This window comes from Beta vulgaris, chromosome 9, assembly GCF_026745355.1.
Source record: "Beta vulgaris subsp. vulgaris cultivar EL10 chromosome 9, EL10.2, whole genome shotgun sequence".
NCBI lineage: Eukaryota > Viridiplantae > Streptophyta > Magnoliopsida > Caryophyllales > Amaranthaceae > Beta > Beta vulgaris.
In genome coordinates, this window is record NC_079210.1 from 36,546,138 (window position 1) to 36,564,364 (window position 18,227).

Consider the following 18,227-nt stretch of genomic DNA (forward strand, 5'->3'; position numbering starts at 1 on the left):
ACATATATATTACTCCTTTGATCTTCAACGGTTTATTGATTTAACAACATATTTCTTCTATTACTATACTAATTACTTTACAATTCATGTACATCATTTCATTGTTTAGATAACAGAGTATTACTCATCATTTTAGATTTTTTAACTGTAGGTATTTTGGAGTGAAGGGAATGGATAGCCAAAAAAAAAATTAACAAAAAAAACAGTGTCATTAGGCATGCATAATAGGCGATTTTGGTTAGCCTGTGACAAGCTCAAAACACCATCATCTAGAACTTTTTGTTATTACAAAGAAAAGGTTTAGCACATAGGTTAGTGATCCAGGTATTGGTTTAGAAAGTAAGCCCATTCATATTTGTAAATTTTAATAGCATGTATAGAGCTTTTGTTTCATATTCTCGATCTGCGTCCAGCAACAACTTGTCAAGTGGTGTTTAAATATTCGGTTCTTTAACCAGGTACCCCTCAGGTTTCACAAAATTCATTTGGTGCCCTCGTGTTTCCCAAAATTCACTTGGTGCCCCTGTAGTTTGAAAAAATGCCTGACGTAACTCTGACGTCAAGTATATGTACAAACCTAATTCACCATTTACCCATGAGGTTTACATTTTTTCACATTTTTTTGAAAAAAAACTAGCCGTTTGTTTCTCGCCTTATTTTCTTATATAAGTGATGCTTCTTGTGCTCTATTTTCCTTCACCCTCTCAACTTGTTTCCTCATTCTAACATCTTCTTTTACCCTTTTTTCATGTCATGAGTTTACAATCACACAATTCATCTTCTTCTTATGAATCCTCATACATAAGAGTTCCAAACAAAACATGCAAATGTGGAAAAAGGCTTGCAATAAGAAGTTCAGAGAGCACTCAAAATCCACAAAGCCTTTACTACATGTGCGATGAATGTGATAATTTCAAGTGGTGCAAAGGAACTATTGAGCAACTATACCAACGTGGCAGCAAGAGCATGGGGCCTGACCATTTTACAAAGAACAAAAGTTTGAAGGAGGAGATCTAACATATGAAGAAGAAGTTCAAACAACAAAAGAAAGTAACCACCAAAATAGGCCTAGCTTTGTTTCTATTGCTTATATATGTAATGATGAAGTGATTAATATAATCAAAGTTAAGAAATTACATTTGAGTTTAGTACCTTTGCAAAACAATAGCTTGCATATAATTGTAGCTTTACAAAAAATATTTGCCCCAACTACATAACAAAAAACGATGCAATGTTTTGATACCTAAAAAACCAAGCTTTGTTTCAGTCATATTTGCAAAAAGTTATCAGCAGTCATAATTGGAGCTTCACTTTTTCTTCCCCTTCTTTGCCCCTTTGGATGAGCTTGCCCCTGATGCATTCTTCCTCTTATTTCCACTTAGGCCAGCACTAGTTCCAGCACCAGAATCACCTCCTACAGCAGCAGTAGCAGTGGAAGCCTTCTTCTGCTTTGTTGTGGATCCACCCCTACAGCTCCTTGCATTGTGACCCACCTCCTTGCACTTGCTGCACCTGATAGTGTTATTCCTCTTTCACTTCTTTGGATCATTTTTTCATCTTCTCCTTAGTTTAGGGGGTATGCCAGCAGCTCTTTTAATAGGTGGTGGCAAAATGGTTGGCAGATCAAATGAAGGCCATTGGATGGGGTCTGACATGGGGTGAATATGGGCTGAGTAGGTCAATTTGTAGGCTGCCCCTTTGAAGTAGGAGGAAACAAAATCAAGAGGCTCAAGCCTTTGGTGGAAAATAACCCTTAGTACATGCTTACATGGCATACCAGAGCCTTGCCACTTTCCACATGCATAAGTCCTTGTCCTAAGGCATATTGGGAACTTCACATTCCCATCCCTCACTTCAAACTCTCCACCTCCGGCATTGATAACTTGACAAAACCTAGACTCCCGACCTCTTTCTTCCAAGATCTTAGCAGCATATGGTGTGAGTTGGTCTGCACCAATTTTAAGTGCCTTGTCAAATCTTTCCCCAACCTTCTTCATACACCAAGTCCTAGCCTCTGTTGACATGATATAGTACAAAAATAAGTTAGGCTCAATATGAAAACAAGTAATGAATGCACACAGATATGAATATAAATGGATGTACCTTCTAACAAAGACATCACAAGTAGATGCCTTAAGAGCATAGTAGAAGCATTGAATGATTCCACAAAATTGGTGGTGTTGTGATCACAACACACTTGTGCATCAAATGTGTGTCTACTCCACTATTCTGGCACATTAGCAAGGTACTCCACAGCAGCAGGGTCATGTTTATGGATCTTCTCCATAGATTTGTTGAAGACATAAGGGTTGTAATGTAATAGCCCTGTTTTTAAGAACCTTTATTTAAAAGCTAAAAGTGGATAAGACCATCATTCTTAATGGTTAAGAAAGCTTGTGGATAAGCATTATCATTCTTAATGGTTAAGAAAGCTTGTGGATAAGCATTATCATTCTTAATGGTTAAGAAAGCTAGTGGATAAGCATTATCATTCTTAATGGTTAAGAAAGCTTGTGGATAATTATTATCATTCTTAGTGGTTAAGAAAGGTTGTGGATAAGTACTATTATTCTTAGTGGTTAAGAAAGGTTGTGGATAAGTACTATCATTCTTAGTGGTTAAGAAAGATTGTGGATAAGCACTAACATTCTTAGTGGTTAATAAGAAAGCTTGTGGATAAGGCACTATCTTTCTTAATGGTTAAGAAAGGTCAAAGAGTATAAGAACCATCATTCTTATTGGATAAGAAGGCTTTGGAAACCAATATATAAGTTAGAAAGTCCTTGAGAGCCTTAAACATTAAGATTATGAAAATCGTTTGGAGATTGTTTTATCGGGTAACGATGAACTTCCAGTTAAAGAGCCTTTCGGGGTTGAATTCGAGCTCAGAACCTAACCAAACTTGATATATGACATGCTTGGGATGTCTTAAGGTTAAAATAGTCATTTATGCCCAAGAATTACGTGGGTCAATAAGGTAAATCGCTTACATAGTAAAACCTGGCCAGCTGAAATTACAGCTCAGACCTATCCTCAAAGAAAGCTGCTTAGCAGCTACTCAAGTGTCGATCTCTCAAAGCCCTTTGTATGCATGAAAGCCAACACCTAAGGCTAACACCTCAAGCAAGAATCACCCAAAAATTCCAAGAAACAGACCTTGCCCAGAAGCGGTTTCCCTCCCCTGGGGGTACCGCCAGGACAGACTATAAAAGCCTGTTTTGGATTTTCATCTCTTTTCTCTTATTTCTTCCTCTTGGACACCCACTTTTCACTACATATAACTCTTCTAAACATCCATACAAAGTAGTACAAGCTTTGGTTCCAACCTTTAGACCATAAAATCATATAGAAAACCTTGATGAAAGATCACATAAGTTGCTGTAAGTTCAACAGATTACACCTCTTGTATTTAAGCTTAGTTTTTCATATCTATAAGCTTGTTGAAACTAATATTTAGCATTTTATACATTCAAGGGAAGCTGTAGGAGTAGTTAACCAAGTGGATTAAGGAATTTCGTGGCTTTAAGCATCCTTAGTTAAGGTACACACTTAGTTTGGTTTTACCCTATAGATTTCCATACCTATAGTTAGGTGATTGTTTCATTCTAGTGTAAAGCATGTTTATGAAATGAATTTACTTATGATGTGTCTTTTATTATTTGTATATTAAGTATGTAACATGGATATAACATGCTAAGGTTCATTAGAGATGTTTTGTTTGACCTAAACAACACTTATACACTAAGTAATACGATTATGCTTCTTAATGGAATGTGTTTAGTACATGGACTTGTTGAGTAATTGTGATGATTGAGGTGGAGTTGTTATGTTATTGTTGTTGTGGAGTTGTTGTGGTGGTTGTGGTGAAGTTGTTGTGGAGTTGCTATTGTTGTTGTTGCTTTGTTGTAGTAGTGTTGTTGGGTTGTTATGGTTGTTGTTGTAATTGTGGTGGCTATTGTGGAGTAGCTGTGATGGTTGTGGTAGATTTATATGTTGTTGTTCTGTTGTTGTGGTGATGTTGTGGTAGGTTATAGTTAAAATAGTTTACTAGTTTGGAAGATGAATTAGTTTGGATATGATAAAAAAGGTTACGATGATGTGTCCAGAGCTAGTATCATGTGGTTTAACAGTTTAAGTATATATATCCAAAGTATTCAGTAGAATAATATGGTTCATCTTGTTATTATGATTCAAGAAGTTGGAGTGATGAATTTGGGAATATGATTTACTTAGGTTTGTTATGAACATAGTAGGTGGTGGTCTCTGTTGGTGGTTGTGCTGATGTATTGTGGTTGTGTTGTTCTGCTATTATGTTTAATGTTGTGTTATTGGTGTTGGTGTTATTGTTGGTGGTGGAGGTGGTATTATTGTTGTTTGTGCTGTTGTTATTATGTTGTTGTTGTATCATTCTTATTGGATAATCATTGTTGATGATGCGAGAAAAGTCATAATCTTAGAATTGGGAGACTGTTATAATTATTGTAGTTGGAGTTGATATGTATAAAGTCGAGTTATGAGTTATGGGAATGACTTCATTAATTTCTAATTGCGGGATTCAGTTTGATTAACATAATGGTTGCGTTAGAAGAAGATAATTAGAATAGTTAAGATTGGTTGTTGATTATTGTTAGTGTTATGAGGTGATTATTGGAGGATGACTAGGAATGGAGTATCATTTGGAATTATGAAGGAGATTGTATTATTGGAATTGTTCGAAAATACTATGTTTCTTAAAATATGATTTGGTATGATAATAAGGAAATGATTCAGCTATGAATTATGAAGACCGAATATGGTGTTATGTTATGAGTTTTGAGAATTCAAGTATGAATCATTAAATATCTTATATTATAAATAGGAAAGTGAGGCATGAACGTGCACACGAGTTAGGGCGGGTAGAGTCCCTAACTGTTGCCTTCCAGGAAGGGCGAATTCCTGGCGTTATAGGACATGTGCGGTTAAGTCTTGCAAGCAGAACAATAAAAGGCGGGGTGACGACCCTCAATAGTTTGGAGACAACTGGTACTGCGTGGTACCCCTCTCCATTTGCGTTCATGCCAAACGATTTGATTTTGTGAAACGATAATAACTGAGTTGAATGTGATTATTTTTTCTTATAACTATGTGTTAGTTTTCAAAATACACCTGAACTTGTATTTTCTATTACACAGCGTGTACTCAGCTTTGCTGATAGTGTTGTCATTTCTGTGGCCTGTCACTTGTTGCAGGTTTGGTGTTGTGAGCTCAGAATTTTGAAGTGAAGCAAGATAAAGATGTCGTCGTAGCTTATGGATTGAGTTTGTATTTTAGAGAGTCAATTAAGGAATACTTTTTGATATATTTCGTTGTATACAATATTTGGGAATATAAGTCGAGATATTGGTGTAATTGAAGTCTTATATAAAGGATTTTGTTTTGTGGGCCAATAACCCACAGGTCCATGATTCTAGGCTATGTTTCCGCTGCGAGTAAATATTTGATTCGAGGCTTATTAAGCATTAATTGTGATTAGTGAATCTTAAGTATGTTTACCTAGCAGCTCGGGAAATGGGCTGTTACATGTAAGCATTTGCAGCCACCCAAAAAAAGTCATGGAATGTGGTGCCACTCCATCTAGCATTCTTGCAGTTTGAATACAAATGCTGAGCAGAAACTCTCCTAACTTCTTTAGGGAACACATCATACAATCACTAGTACAGAAAAGGCAATTTGCGTCGGATGTGAGGCGCCTATTTGCGTCGGACTATGGTGCGACGCCAAAGCCCTCGACGCAAATGACTCAGAAACGATTTGCATCGTATGCGAAAACGACGCAAATGGTTCAGCTATTTGCGTCGCACCTTTATACGGTACGACGCAAGTGGTTCTCCCAGACCAGCATAGAGCTACAGAGGGTAATGTGCGTCGCACATTACCTAGGGTGCGACGCAGATAAGTGATTTGCGTCGCACCTTTGGCTACGTGCGACGCAAATTTCAATTTTTTTAAAAAAAATTTTTTTTTTTAGGAAAAAAAATTAAGTTTATGAAAATTATGAGGCTCTGTGCAAACGCAATCGTAGATTTGTAATAATAAATTACGGAATTAAAGAAAAAGAGATAAATTACAAGTCCACAACAATATTGTTTTGATTCTGCACATAATTTATTACTGTTACTATCAAAAAATGTATTACAAACTAATCGAATGAGAGAAAAAAATATGTAAAATAAATACAAATAAATTACATTTTGCAATAAAAAAAAGATGTAAAACCAAAACTGAATCTAGAATCATGAGAACAAGGCTTCGAGATCTAGCTTCGAGAACAAGGCTTCGAGATCTGGTTTCGAGAACAAGGCTTCGAGATCTGGCTTCGAGAACGAGGCTTCGAGATCTGAAAACGAAAAAAAGGAATTTCAAAAGAGAAAATTTAAAAGAAAATCCTAAATCTGAAAAATAAACCCTAGACTAGGATAAATACTATATAAAAAAAAAAATCAGATCTCGAAGCCTTCAAAATCGACAAACAGAAATTCAAAACAGAAAATCGACAAACAGAAACAAAAAAACAAAAAAATCAGATCTCGAACCCGAGAGATGTTGTGCTTCAAAACTCGACGGGGGTCTTCAAAATAACGGCTGGTGTTGTTGTTTGTATCCAAAAAATCGACAAACAGAAATTCAATTGATGAAGTGAGAGAGGTCTTCGTTGTTCTTCAGATCGTGCCATAATCGCCATTTGAGATTGAGAGAGACGGAGAGGGGGGGGAGAGAGAGAGTATGGTGAGAGAGATTGAGAGAGATCTAGGTGAGAGATGGAGAGAGAGAAGATGAAGAGGAAACGGCTGATACAAAGGTAAATGTAAATGGGCTTTTTATATGGTGTACTAATTTCAGTTTGTTAGGGCTCCAAAAAGTAAATAACCCACGTGATTTGCGTCGGATGGGCCCAGATCACCCTTTTGCAACGCCCCTTATAGAGGTGCGACGCAGATAGTGTGAAAGGTTTTTTTTCAAATATGAGACGATTTGCGTCGGATGGGCCAGGGGATCCGACGCAAATTGGGCTTTTGCAACGTTCCAAAGGCACGTGCGACGCATATAGTTCGTATCTGGTGATTATGTACCCATGTTGTGCGTCGCACTCCTCCAACATGCGACGCAAATCCCAACCGTGCGTCGTTTCCGTTTCTATGCGACGCAATTGAGGGGACGCAAATCGTCCTTTTTCTACTAGTGAATGCACTATCTACACCCTGCATTTTAATTTTAGATATGCAAACAACTCAGTTTCAACACAGTACATAATAAAGCAAAGAAGATAAAGTAACAAAGGATAAGAGTCATACCCTCATTCTATCACGAATGAATATCCAATCTTCTCTATGAACTCCCATTTATGCAAACATAATCTTCATGTTTCTAAAAAAGTAGGACCAACTTTTCAAACTCTCTGTGTCAACAATGCCATAAGCAAAGGGAAAGACCTCATTATTCCCATCTATGGCCACAACAATGAGCATTTGTCCCTTGTAGTGACCAGACAAATGAGCTCCATCTATGCAATGCGTGGCCTACACCCTCCAAGAAAACCTCGTATCATACAAGCAAATGATATGAAACAAGCCTTGAAAATAGGGACTTCACCAGGATCAACTTCACTCCAAGTAACAAGACCTAGTAGCAGGCCATAAGAGTCACTGAACCGTCCCCCCCCCATAAATCCTTTCCTTTGCCATCACCTTGAATTTGTAGAGCAACCTTAACTTCACCCTCAACCTATATCTATCCAAGCAAAGGTTCTGTAGAGACTCAAATGGACAGTCAGGGTTTGCTTGCAAATCACTCAATAAGTGCCTAAATAGCCAGCCATAGGACACCATTTGGTTTTCTTCAAGCCTTTGACATCTTGTATGCTACCCTGTAATGGACTTTATAGCCCAACTGTTCCCATCCATGAGGACAGAAGCATGAATCCCCCAAGGCAGTCCTCAGAGTAGCAACTAGCAGTGTATATCTTGTTGTCATGCTTATCAGGGCACATAGCAAAGCCCTCCTGCACACAATAATTCTTAAAAACTCCCAAAAAATGCTCTTTATTGGAGAAAATCATCTAAGCCTCCAACTTAACATCCCTAAACTCTATGTGACCAATCATTATACCATTCAAGTATATTTTGTCCATTGCACTCTTCTCATCCAAGAAATCTTCAAAATCCATCTCAATGGCATTTTCTTCTAAAACACCCTTATCCTCATCTTCATCCATATAATCCACCAAGTCATCCTCTTCTTCATATTCTTCTGTTGAGCCATTAAATTCCTCATCTTCACTACTATCAAAGTCCCTAGGCTCATCTTCTACACCCTCCCCCTCACAGTCTCCATTTCATCATAAGCTGCAGCCTCTTTTATAGCAGGTTACCTAGGCTTCTTCCTAGTACTCCTCTCACCCCTTCTCTTATTTGGTACAAAAGTACCCAATCTTCTGGCACTAGTGTTTGGCACTCTTAAACCTTTCTTTTTAGGTTGAGGAGGGAGGGGTGCAGGGTGGTCAGGTTATTGTGTGAAGGGGGGGGGGGAGGATGAGGGATTAAATTAGGAGGTTGTTGTGTGACAGGTGAAGAAGGAGGAGGGGATGGAGGGTAAGGTGGTTGTGTAATAGGTGAAGAAGGAGGAGGGAATGGAGGGTGATGTGGCTGAGTAGCAGGTGAAGAAGGAGGAGGTGATGGATGGTGAGATGACTCTGTGACAAGGGAAGAAGGAGGAGGGGATGGAGGGTGAGGTGGCTGTGTAACAGGTGAAGAAGGAGGAGGTGATGGATGGTGAGATGGCTCTATGATAGGGAATAAAGGAGGAGGGGATGGAGAGTGAGGTGGTTGTGTAATAGGTGAAGAAGGAAAGGTGATGGATGGTGAGATGGCTCTGTGACAGGGGAAGGAGGAGGGGATGGAGGGTGAGGTGGCTGTGTAACAGGGGGAGAAGGAGGAGGGGATGGAGGGTGTTCGGGTTGTGTGACCTCAGGTTGGGGTTGGGACTCTCCCGAAACTTCCTCTTCCTGTGAATAAACCCTAAACCATTCCATAACAGTGAGATCATCTACACTATACACTGGAATCTGAATTGCCACAGGAGCCTGCTGTTCCTCCAACTCTCTTAACTCCTCCTATGCCTCTCTCCTTCTCCTCTCTTCCTCTTGTCTTCTTCTCTCTTCCTCCCTCTCCTTTTCTGCTTGCTCATGCAGTTTTTTAAGGTTATCTTCAGTAGCAATCCTTATCCGCTCCCTCATTTCCAACACCAATTTGAAAACAAACCTAGGGGGCTGATTCGATTCCTCTATGAATATTTCTACAGTATATTTACCCTTAAAACTACCCCACATATTGAACAACTGCATATCTTCATACAATTCTACTCTTTCCTTTGTCATAGGCTTCTCATAATAAAGTCTGAAATTTCCTAGCAAGTGCACAGCTTGCTTCACAGAATCATCATGAATATCATTCAACAAGTTAATTAAGCTTGTTTCATCTACATCATTAACCCTAACATCAAATTGTGCCCCCTTGTAGTCACATAACAACCACATTCCATCCATCATCGTCCTAAGTACAAACAAACATAAAGTTTCACATAAATATATATAAAGTTAAACGCACATATTCAACATATATATATTAGTTTCAAAAGAACGAATTTTGAGAATTATGTTAACCCTAACCCTAATAACTTCACTTAACTGAAAAATTTATTCAAAACAAAAACATGCAAGTAAGTAAGTGAAGAATACCTTATGATCAGGCTATAGTAAATTTCACACCTTGTATACCTTCTTATAACGCTTCTCGAACACGAACAATTCTGCACCCAATTATGCTTCAAAGACTCGATATTGCGCTAACAAAGTGATGAGAATCTTCCTTGCAGTTTTTCGAAAACATAGACATTTGTATTTGGGTATGAGAATCCAGACCTTTCAAGGGAAGAAAAGAGGAAGAGAAGAGTGGAAGGTGATGCATTTTTTTTTTCGAAAACTTACAACTTTTTTTTTCTTCTAAACACAAGTAGAAAAAGGATGATTTGCGTCACCTCAATTGCGTCGCACAGAAACGGAAACGACGCACAGTTAGGATTTACGTCGCACGTGGGAAGCTGTGCGACGCAAATCACAAAAATCTCCCAACTCGTGCCCTGAATGTGCGTCGCACCCTCCTTACATGTGCTGCAAAAGGCTAATGTGCGTCGGACCCTTTGGCCCATCCGACGCACATCAGCCCAATCATTATATTTTTATTTTTTGACGGGAATCACTTATACCTCTCAAACCCTAAAAATAAGCTGCTCTCACCCGTCTCTCTCTCTCAAACCACCCCCTTCTCTCTCTCTCAAACCGCCCCCTTCTCTATCTCTCCCTCCCTCCCTCCCTCAAACACTCAAAACCGTCTCTCTCTATCTCCCTCTCTCTCTCTCTCCCTCTCTCTCACCCTCAAACTCTCTCTCTCTCCGGCGAAAATTTGGTATCTCCGGCAAAAAACGCACAGTTAGCAACGAAAATTGAAGATCTTCGATATTATCTCCGGCGACCTCTTCGTTCTTCGCACTCCAAAAATAGCAACGAATTCGTTCTTCGCACTCCATAAATAGCAACGAATTCGTTCTTCGCACTCCAAAAATAAGGTAAGTTATTAATTTTTTTATTCTTTTTCTTGTTTTTCGCATGTCTTAATTGTTTGTAATTTGTCATTTTTTTCAGATCTTGTTTGAAGACCTCATTTTTTCATTTTCGTGAATTTTTCGGTTTTCATTTTTCGCAACGAACTTCACAAGGAGCGATTTCAGATCTTGTTTGAAGACTCCAAAAATAACAACGAGAAGGAAGGAAGCTCCAACATTTTTCGCTGCATCTTCGTTTTCATTTTTCCAGATTTGTTTTTATGAATTATTGTAATATTTTTCCAGCATTTTCGTTTTTATTTTTCCAGATCTATTCGAATTTTTGTACGGTATTGTTATTAGTTTTATTTTTCCAGATCTATCTCTACACATTCATTGTCATTTTTTAATTGAAGCATCTGTTTGGTTGTGGTGATTTTGAAGTTTCTGTTTGGTTGTGGTGCAGTACCAAAGCATAGCATTCTTTTTTTTTTTTTTTTGTACGCTGCATCTGTATTTTTTTTATTTTTCACATCAGTCATTTGAAGTTTCTGTTCGAATGCAATGTAGTTCGAATGTAATCTTCTACTCTTCTACTGTTTGATAATCATCTTTGCAGTAAATTGTAGGTCTAAAAAAATTTTTTTTTTTTTATTAAAATAGTAATTTGCGTCGTACATAGCCCGAGGTGCGACGCAAATCACTAATGTGCGTCGCACCCTAGGCAATGTGCGACGCACATTACCCTCTACATTACTCTGAATTGGGTTGGGATAGCCATCTGCGTCGCACCGTATACGAGTGCGACGCAAATAGCTGAACCATCTGCGTCGTTTTCGCATACAACGCAGCTCGTTTCTGAGTCATTTGCGTCGAGAGCTTTGGCGTCGCACCAGAGTCCGACGCAAATAGGCGCCTCACATCCGACGCAAATTGTCTTTTCTGTAGTTGTGAAAGTTTTCTTTTGTCAAACCTTACAGAAGGGTAAGAAAGGGATTAATGGCTAACGACAAGGTAACGTCGTTAGTCATTAAGGGTATTTTTGTAATTATAATCAACCCACAGGGGCACCAGGTGAATTTTGGAAAACGCGAGGGCACCTTGTGAATTTTGTGAAACTTGAAGGGTACCTGGTGAAAAAAATCGTTAAATATTTGACCACATAAAAATAAAACTAGTCAAAGTGAAAACATCATTGATAAAATAGTATTATATGAGAGATGAAACACATACACTCGGTGTATGTGGGCCACACGTACACTGAATGAATGTGTTACTACTACAATGTATACCTTTTATATGTGTTACTTCTAAAATTTATAGTGGTACTAAAAAAGAATACAAATTTACAATCATTGGAACCTGGTCAGTTTTTCAACGATATGTGAATTTACATAATATATAGACGATTGAAATACTATATTTCGAATTGAATTTTATTACATGGTAGGAATGAATATATAACAGTATTATTCTACAAAAAAATTAAATAATTGAAACAATAGGAAATTTAGTAGAAATCAGTAGTAGAAATCAGTAGTAGAAAAATGGTGAAGATGAAGCTAATATACAAATAATCTGGAAAAAAAATTACAATTTGTTTTTTTAGTTTTAATCAAAGAAATGATTCATACAAATCTAAAGAAAGAAAATTTCATAAAACAAATTTTAAAATAAAGATAAAGAACAAATCATTAAAAACAAAATTATTTGTCGAAACATTGTAAGTTTGTAATATTTCTAGTATTAATATACATTTTAGTAGTAACACATACATAAGGTATAAATTTTAGTTGTAACATATACACCTAGTGTATGTGTGACCCACATACACTGGGTTTACGTGTAGCCTTTGCGACTTTAAAGCGACTGAATTAGTGTCGTGGAAATGCTAAATAATAAATTTTAAGGAAAGAATTAACTTTTGTGAAGGTTGTCGACCTTCCGCTGAGTTTTTCTTGAATCACATTCCCAATTTTGATGCTTCTTGTGTTCAATGTAATCATGAAAAAGAGAATTTAATTCATTGTTTTTGTGATTATCCCACAGTTTTGAATATTTGGGTCAGCTCTGATTTTATAAACTTTTTCAGTCTTAATTGGCTGGAGTGGCTTTATTTTGATTTTAGTCAAAATGATGTTTGGAAATTAAAGTTTTCAACTTCTATTTGGCACATATGGTGCTCTACAAGATAGGGTTGTCATTAATGCTGCTATCACTCACCCTAGATACCTTTTCAATAGTGTGATGACAGATTTTGTTACTAAACTCAAAGCTTAACATGTTACTGACAAAGAAGTTGGTGACAAGAGAGCGGAGATGAAGTGGAAACCTCCGAAATTGGGCTTTCTGAAACTCAATACTGATAGAGCCTGGAAGGAGGAATGACCGAATGAGGATAGCACTGGGGGGGGGGGGGTGGTTTAAAGGATAACAAAGGTAAATAGGAGTTTGGTTTCTCGAAGAAAGTTGATGCTGCCTCGTTGGAAGTTGCTGAGCTCTTGGCTATAAGAGAAGGGCTCCAAATTGTGTGGGATTGTTTTTACCCAAAGCTGGAGGTTGAGTGTGATGCTCAAGGGGTTGTTCAGCTTCTATCTAAGCCGTTAGAGGCGGTGAATCATCCTTCAGGGGTGGTGATTATGGACATTTGCGTGTTGATTGCGAGAGAATGAAGTGTGCGATTCATTCACACTAAGCGTGAAGCTAATAAGTGGTGGCCCATGCCCTTACTGCTGCTGCTGCGCTGGATCAGAAGGATGTTAGGGTGGTGTATGCGCTAATCCCGGAGCACATAAGAGAGGTGTTATGTAAAGATCTTGAATATGTGGCTAGCTCGTCTTAATGTTGGGGAACTGATTGGTTTATTTTGGTCATTGCTGTAATTATAACAAGGGTGGGGAGGTTCCTTTTTTTGTTGCTTATTTTGGCTCTGTTTACTTTTGATGAGTTGGCTTTGTTAGCTTTAAGTTCTATGTGTTTCAGTTTCCTTTATGCTCTAAGCTAATATAATATCCTCTTGGTTTAAAAAAGAGAAGGTTTCTCGCCGTACGTGTTTTGTGTTTCGACTAATTCACCAACTATATTTTACCAAACACTGATTGATTGGGAAGGTATCTTAACAACTCATCTTTATCGTTCTATTGTCCAATAACTAACACCTAACAAAGCAGCTAAATAACTACTACAACATATAATAGCTACCACGATTGTTATTATTACAAGCCCTTAATCCTGTTAATGCTACCGTAATACCAAAGCAATAATTCATTTCGTTGTATCTTATCAGTTGTAATTTCATACGGTGAGTGTAATACATTTTCATGATATCATATTTTGATGAAATAAAAAATTCACATCCCAATTCATAAGGGTAGAAGTTCTAAAGGGGTATTTGGGGAGTTAAGCAAACAATAAGGACCCCAAGTTTGGTGTTTTTCACCGTTTGGCACCTATCCTTTTTTTTTCACCGTTTGCTACCCAAAAGAAACTTCTGAGCATAAATGTTAACCTTGGTTAACTTGTGGGCCCAATTGACAATATAATAAATGCAAAAACCCCAAAAAATATCATTTGTTGTTATTCCCAAAAAAAAAATTGTCAGTTGACAAGCCCTCAAAAATGAGGAGTGCAAGGGGCTTTACCTGTACTTGGTGCCTTCCACTCCCCTGTTTCAGAAAACTTGAACTCTCTTCTCTTTCATCTCTCTCAAAGGGGAAAAAAAAGTGCTCAGAAGAAGAAGCTTCATCTCCAAAAAATTTGGCTAACAATTGTTTGTATCTCTGTGGCAATCATCTAAACTCTCTATTTCTTGTCTTTTTTAGCGAAATTCAGTGTATTTGTTGGGTCAGTTGGACGGGTTTTGGATGTTGAAAATATGGAAATTCAAAATTCTGAATTTTTTTTGATGTTTGTTGTTTTTTTTGTTTGGATTATACTTTGTGTGGTGGTTTTATCTTGATTTGTATGTGTATCTGCTATAAATTATGATGAACACTTAGGGTTTGCTTGAACTTTGTTATGATATTAAGTAACTACAACAGAGGGTATTAGGTTTATTTTTATGTAGTCATTATTTGACTTTAGATGTTATTTTTTAAAGGAAAAAATGGCTGAAGAAACTGAAGCTCCCCACCCAGTGTTGTTCATGCTTGAGATAATGACTATGCATGTGTTCCCAAAACTGAATTGTGGTTTTTTTTTTTTTTTTGGGTTTTAGATTATACAGTTTTTTTGGGAAGAATTAACATGGTGTTTTTGCTTTTTTGGATGAAGAAAACTGGTTCATTTGTTCCATGTTCCATGGAACCCATGTATTTATGCATTGATGAAGTAACGGTTACTTTTTTGGATTTTACTGAATATTTAATGCTTTTGTTTTTTTTTATTATTATTATACCTCCGGCGTGGTTAAAGGGTGGTTAAGTTACCGGATTTCCTAACCCAGGTCCCAAATGGTGCATAAAAAAAGGATAGGTCCCAAAGAGTGAAAAAATGGAAACTTGGGGTCCTTATTGTTTGCTTAACTCGGTATTTGGGTGCCACAAAGTAAAGGAAATGAAATTAAAAAAAGGGTAGAGCGAGGACAAAGAAAAGTAAATCCTTATATTTAAAAAGTGTTGTTTGGTTGGTAGATGGTCATCCATCTTTCTTTCTCTTCTCACCATCTCCACCATAGCACCACTATATTATCCCTTTATTTTGAGGTGTTGTCGCCCACTTCTCCCCACGGGCCCCACCCAAGTAACGTTGTCGCCCACTTCTCCCCACGGGCCCCACCTAAGTAACGTTGTCGCCCCTCCCCTACCTCCTGCATTGTCGCCCCCTCCCCTCTCGTTCCTAGTGTTATGTCCCCTCTCCTTCCTAGTGTTATGTCACCTTCTCTCCATTTTTTCGCCGCCACAACCGCCTTCTCTCCATTTCTTCTCTTATGTTTTAAAGGTGGACTTGAACCTTTAAGGGTCAATTCGACCTTGAAAACTTTAGATTTGGAGTTTTAATAATCGGTTTGACTATTAGAGCTGTAATTAATTAATGATAAAATATTTCCCTATTATTCCATGTTTTTTCAATAAAACTCTAGGGTTTTGTGGGTGTGGTGGTTTCGATGATGGGTGATAATGGCGATTTTCAGGGTTGATCAGTGGTAGTGGCGATTTTCGAAGTTGGTGGGTGGAATTTTCAAGTGTGAGTCAATTTTGTGGTTGTTGAGTTGTTTCCGGAGGGTTATAGTGCTTTATGTTGTTAAAAGAGTGGTTTTCGAGTGGTAGTGGTGGTTTATGTGAGCGGTGGACATGTATCATGGTTGGTGGCGAGTGTATTATGGATTGTTGGTTGGTGCTTTCTGAGCTAGGTTGGTTTGCGGTGGGCAGAATTGGTGGTTGGAAAGGTGGGGTGGAGCAGTTGTGGTGGTCAAACATGGTGGGCGATGATAGGTCATAGTTTCCATTGAATAGAGAGGAGAGACATGCTCAACGAAACCCTTAAGATTGGGGGGGAGGAGGAGAATGATTGTAGAGGAGTTTGTGGGAAAGTATGATGTAAAGGGAATGACAAAAATGATAAACAAACACTTAAAAAGGGAAGCAAGACCTTTCTTTCCCTTACTCTTTTCTTAGATCCGCCAAAACAAATGCCCCCGAAGTATGTTTTCATAATAGATCGTACCTAAAGTAGCATAAGGAATAATGAAAATAAAGAAGCTAAAAAAGGAGAATTGCATATGTGCAATTAAAGGAAGGGAGCTACTACTAGTTATGCTGATTAACATATCATAACACTTTCCTTTCTTCGGTGCTGCCTTTTTCTTTGTGTTTTGGCCTCCAAACAAAGTTCTTATCACCATCGGGCTTATCCCTTTGTATTTGATTAGCAGCAATGAGATAGGTTGAAGATAACAGTTACCATCATCATCTGGCTACATTAGCAGGTTCAGGTGGTTTAGGAATTACCAACATGTTTTCAGTGGATCTGAAGTTAGGAAGGTTGGAAGATATGGGAGATATGTCAATGGAAACCTTAAAGAATTCACTGCCCTTGAACATGGCGTCTTCCTCGTTCTTCTCTTGGAATTTCAACTTTAGGAGAATTCATAAACGTGAGGGAATAGACAAGCTTACTAAGGCATTGTTCTTTTGGATATAGTTGCAGTCCAAATTAGTTCAGCTCCTTTAAGTCAAATTCAATTACTTTCCTCTCAAAGTTTTACCCTGATTCATATTGTTTTGGTTCAGTTTTGTTTAGCTAGTTTTATTTGAGTTCAACACAAAAGATTTATCGGCAGTTTGATAGGAATGAAATATCAGAGCATCAATAATTATGGCTCTAACTTTCCCGTATCACTATTTCCTTAAATGGTGAAGTCATGTGTTAAAACAGATGTAAGAAAGAACAAATAATCGAATGCAAAACAAATAAAAACACACAATAGATTTACGTGGTTCACCAACAAAGTATTGGCTACGTCCACGAGAAGAGAGAGAGAATATTTTATTGATATGAGGAAAACCAGATTACAGAGTAATTAAGACTTAATTCGTGATATAAAACAACTATAGCTTTAAACCCTATTTATACCTTGCTTACGAAAACACGTTTTCGCGTCGAAATCGGCTACAGCCCGATCGGGCGGCCTATTTCTCACACGCGGGTCCGATAGGGAGACCTCGCCCGATCGTAATTTGCTAAGACGCCCGATCGGACGAACATGCCCCACGTCATAGGGCTCCCTACAAAAACAGCCAACTGACATCTTCATCTCGGTCCCAATCAGGTGGCCTTGCTAACATGCCTTTTCGATCGCATTTCGTCGAACATATTCAAGGCATAATTCGTGCAAATCTCCACCTTAATTAACTTGAATCCTCTCACAATAAACCAAATAACAGATGCATTGATCACAACAACCAGATTCTCCATGCAAACATATTTACCCCGAAACACAACCAGACTAGATTTGTCCCTTAAAGACACCAGATTAACCCTTAAGGACCCCAGGCTTACCCCACGTGGGCAACTAACAATCACGAATATTGAGCAAGTTCAAACAATGTTGAAACTTACTCTGCGGAACCGGCTTGGTGAACTATAAGTAGGATTATCAGCTGTACCTACCCTTTTCACCTTAATTCCTGTCTCACTCCTTAAAAAATGATATATGACATCTATATGTTTAGTCCTCTGATGATGAACTTGATCCTTCGCAAAGCATATCGTACTCAAGCTGCCACAATACACTATCGCCTGATCATGATGTAGATATGTATCACTTACTAGTCCCTTTAACCAAATTCCCTCCTTAGATGCTTCTGTCAAGGCCATATACTCTACCTCAGTAGTAGACAAAGTCACTCTAGACTGCAAAGTCGCTTTCCAACTCACAACAGAACCACCAAGAGTGAATACATAACCAGTCATAGATCTCCTATCGTCCAAATCCCCAGCACAATCAGACCAGAGAAACCTGTGACTAAACATGCCATATCACCTCCATAAATGAGACCAACATCTGTCGTACAAGTAAGATACCAAATAATTCTCTTGACTGCCTACCAATGCTCCTTACCAGGATCACCCATGAATCTGCTAACAACACT

The 18,227-nt window shown here is 38.1% G+C and overlaps 1 protein-coding gene across 1 annotated transcript; it reads right to left on the bottom strand.

Annotated features, from left to right (window-relative positions):
• Window positions 1-1,163: 1,163 nt before the first annotated feature.
• Window positions 1,164-2,371, bottom strand: LOC125493472 (uncharacterized). The gene is made up of 2 exons (XM_048636855.2): window positions 2,104-2,371; window positions 1,164-2,014 (listed from the first exon to the last, which is right to left on the bottom strand). The coding sequence occupies exons 1-2, from the start codon at window positions 2,141-2,143 to the stop codon at window positions 1,554-1,556; spliced, it is 501 nt and encodes a 166-aa protein (XP_048492812.1). The 5' UTR covers window positions 2,144-2,371; the 3' UTR covers window positions 1,164-1,553.
• Window positions 2,372-18,227: the final 15,856 nt, after the last annotated feature.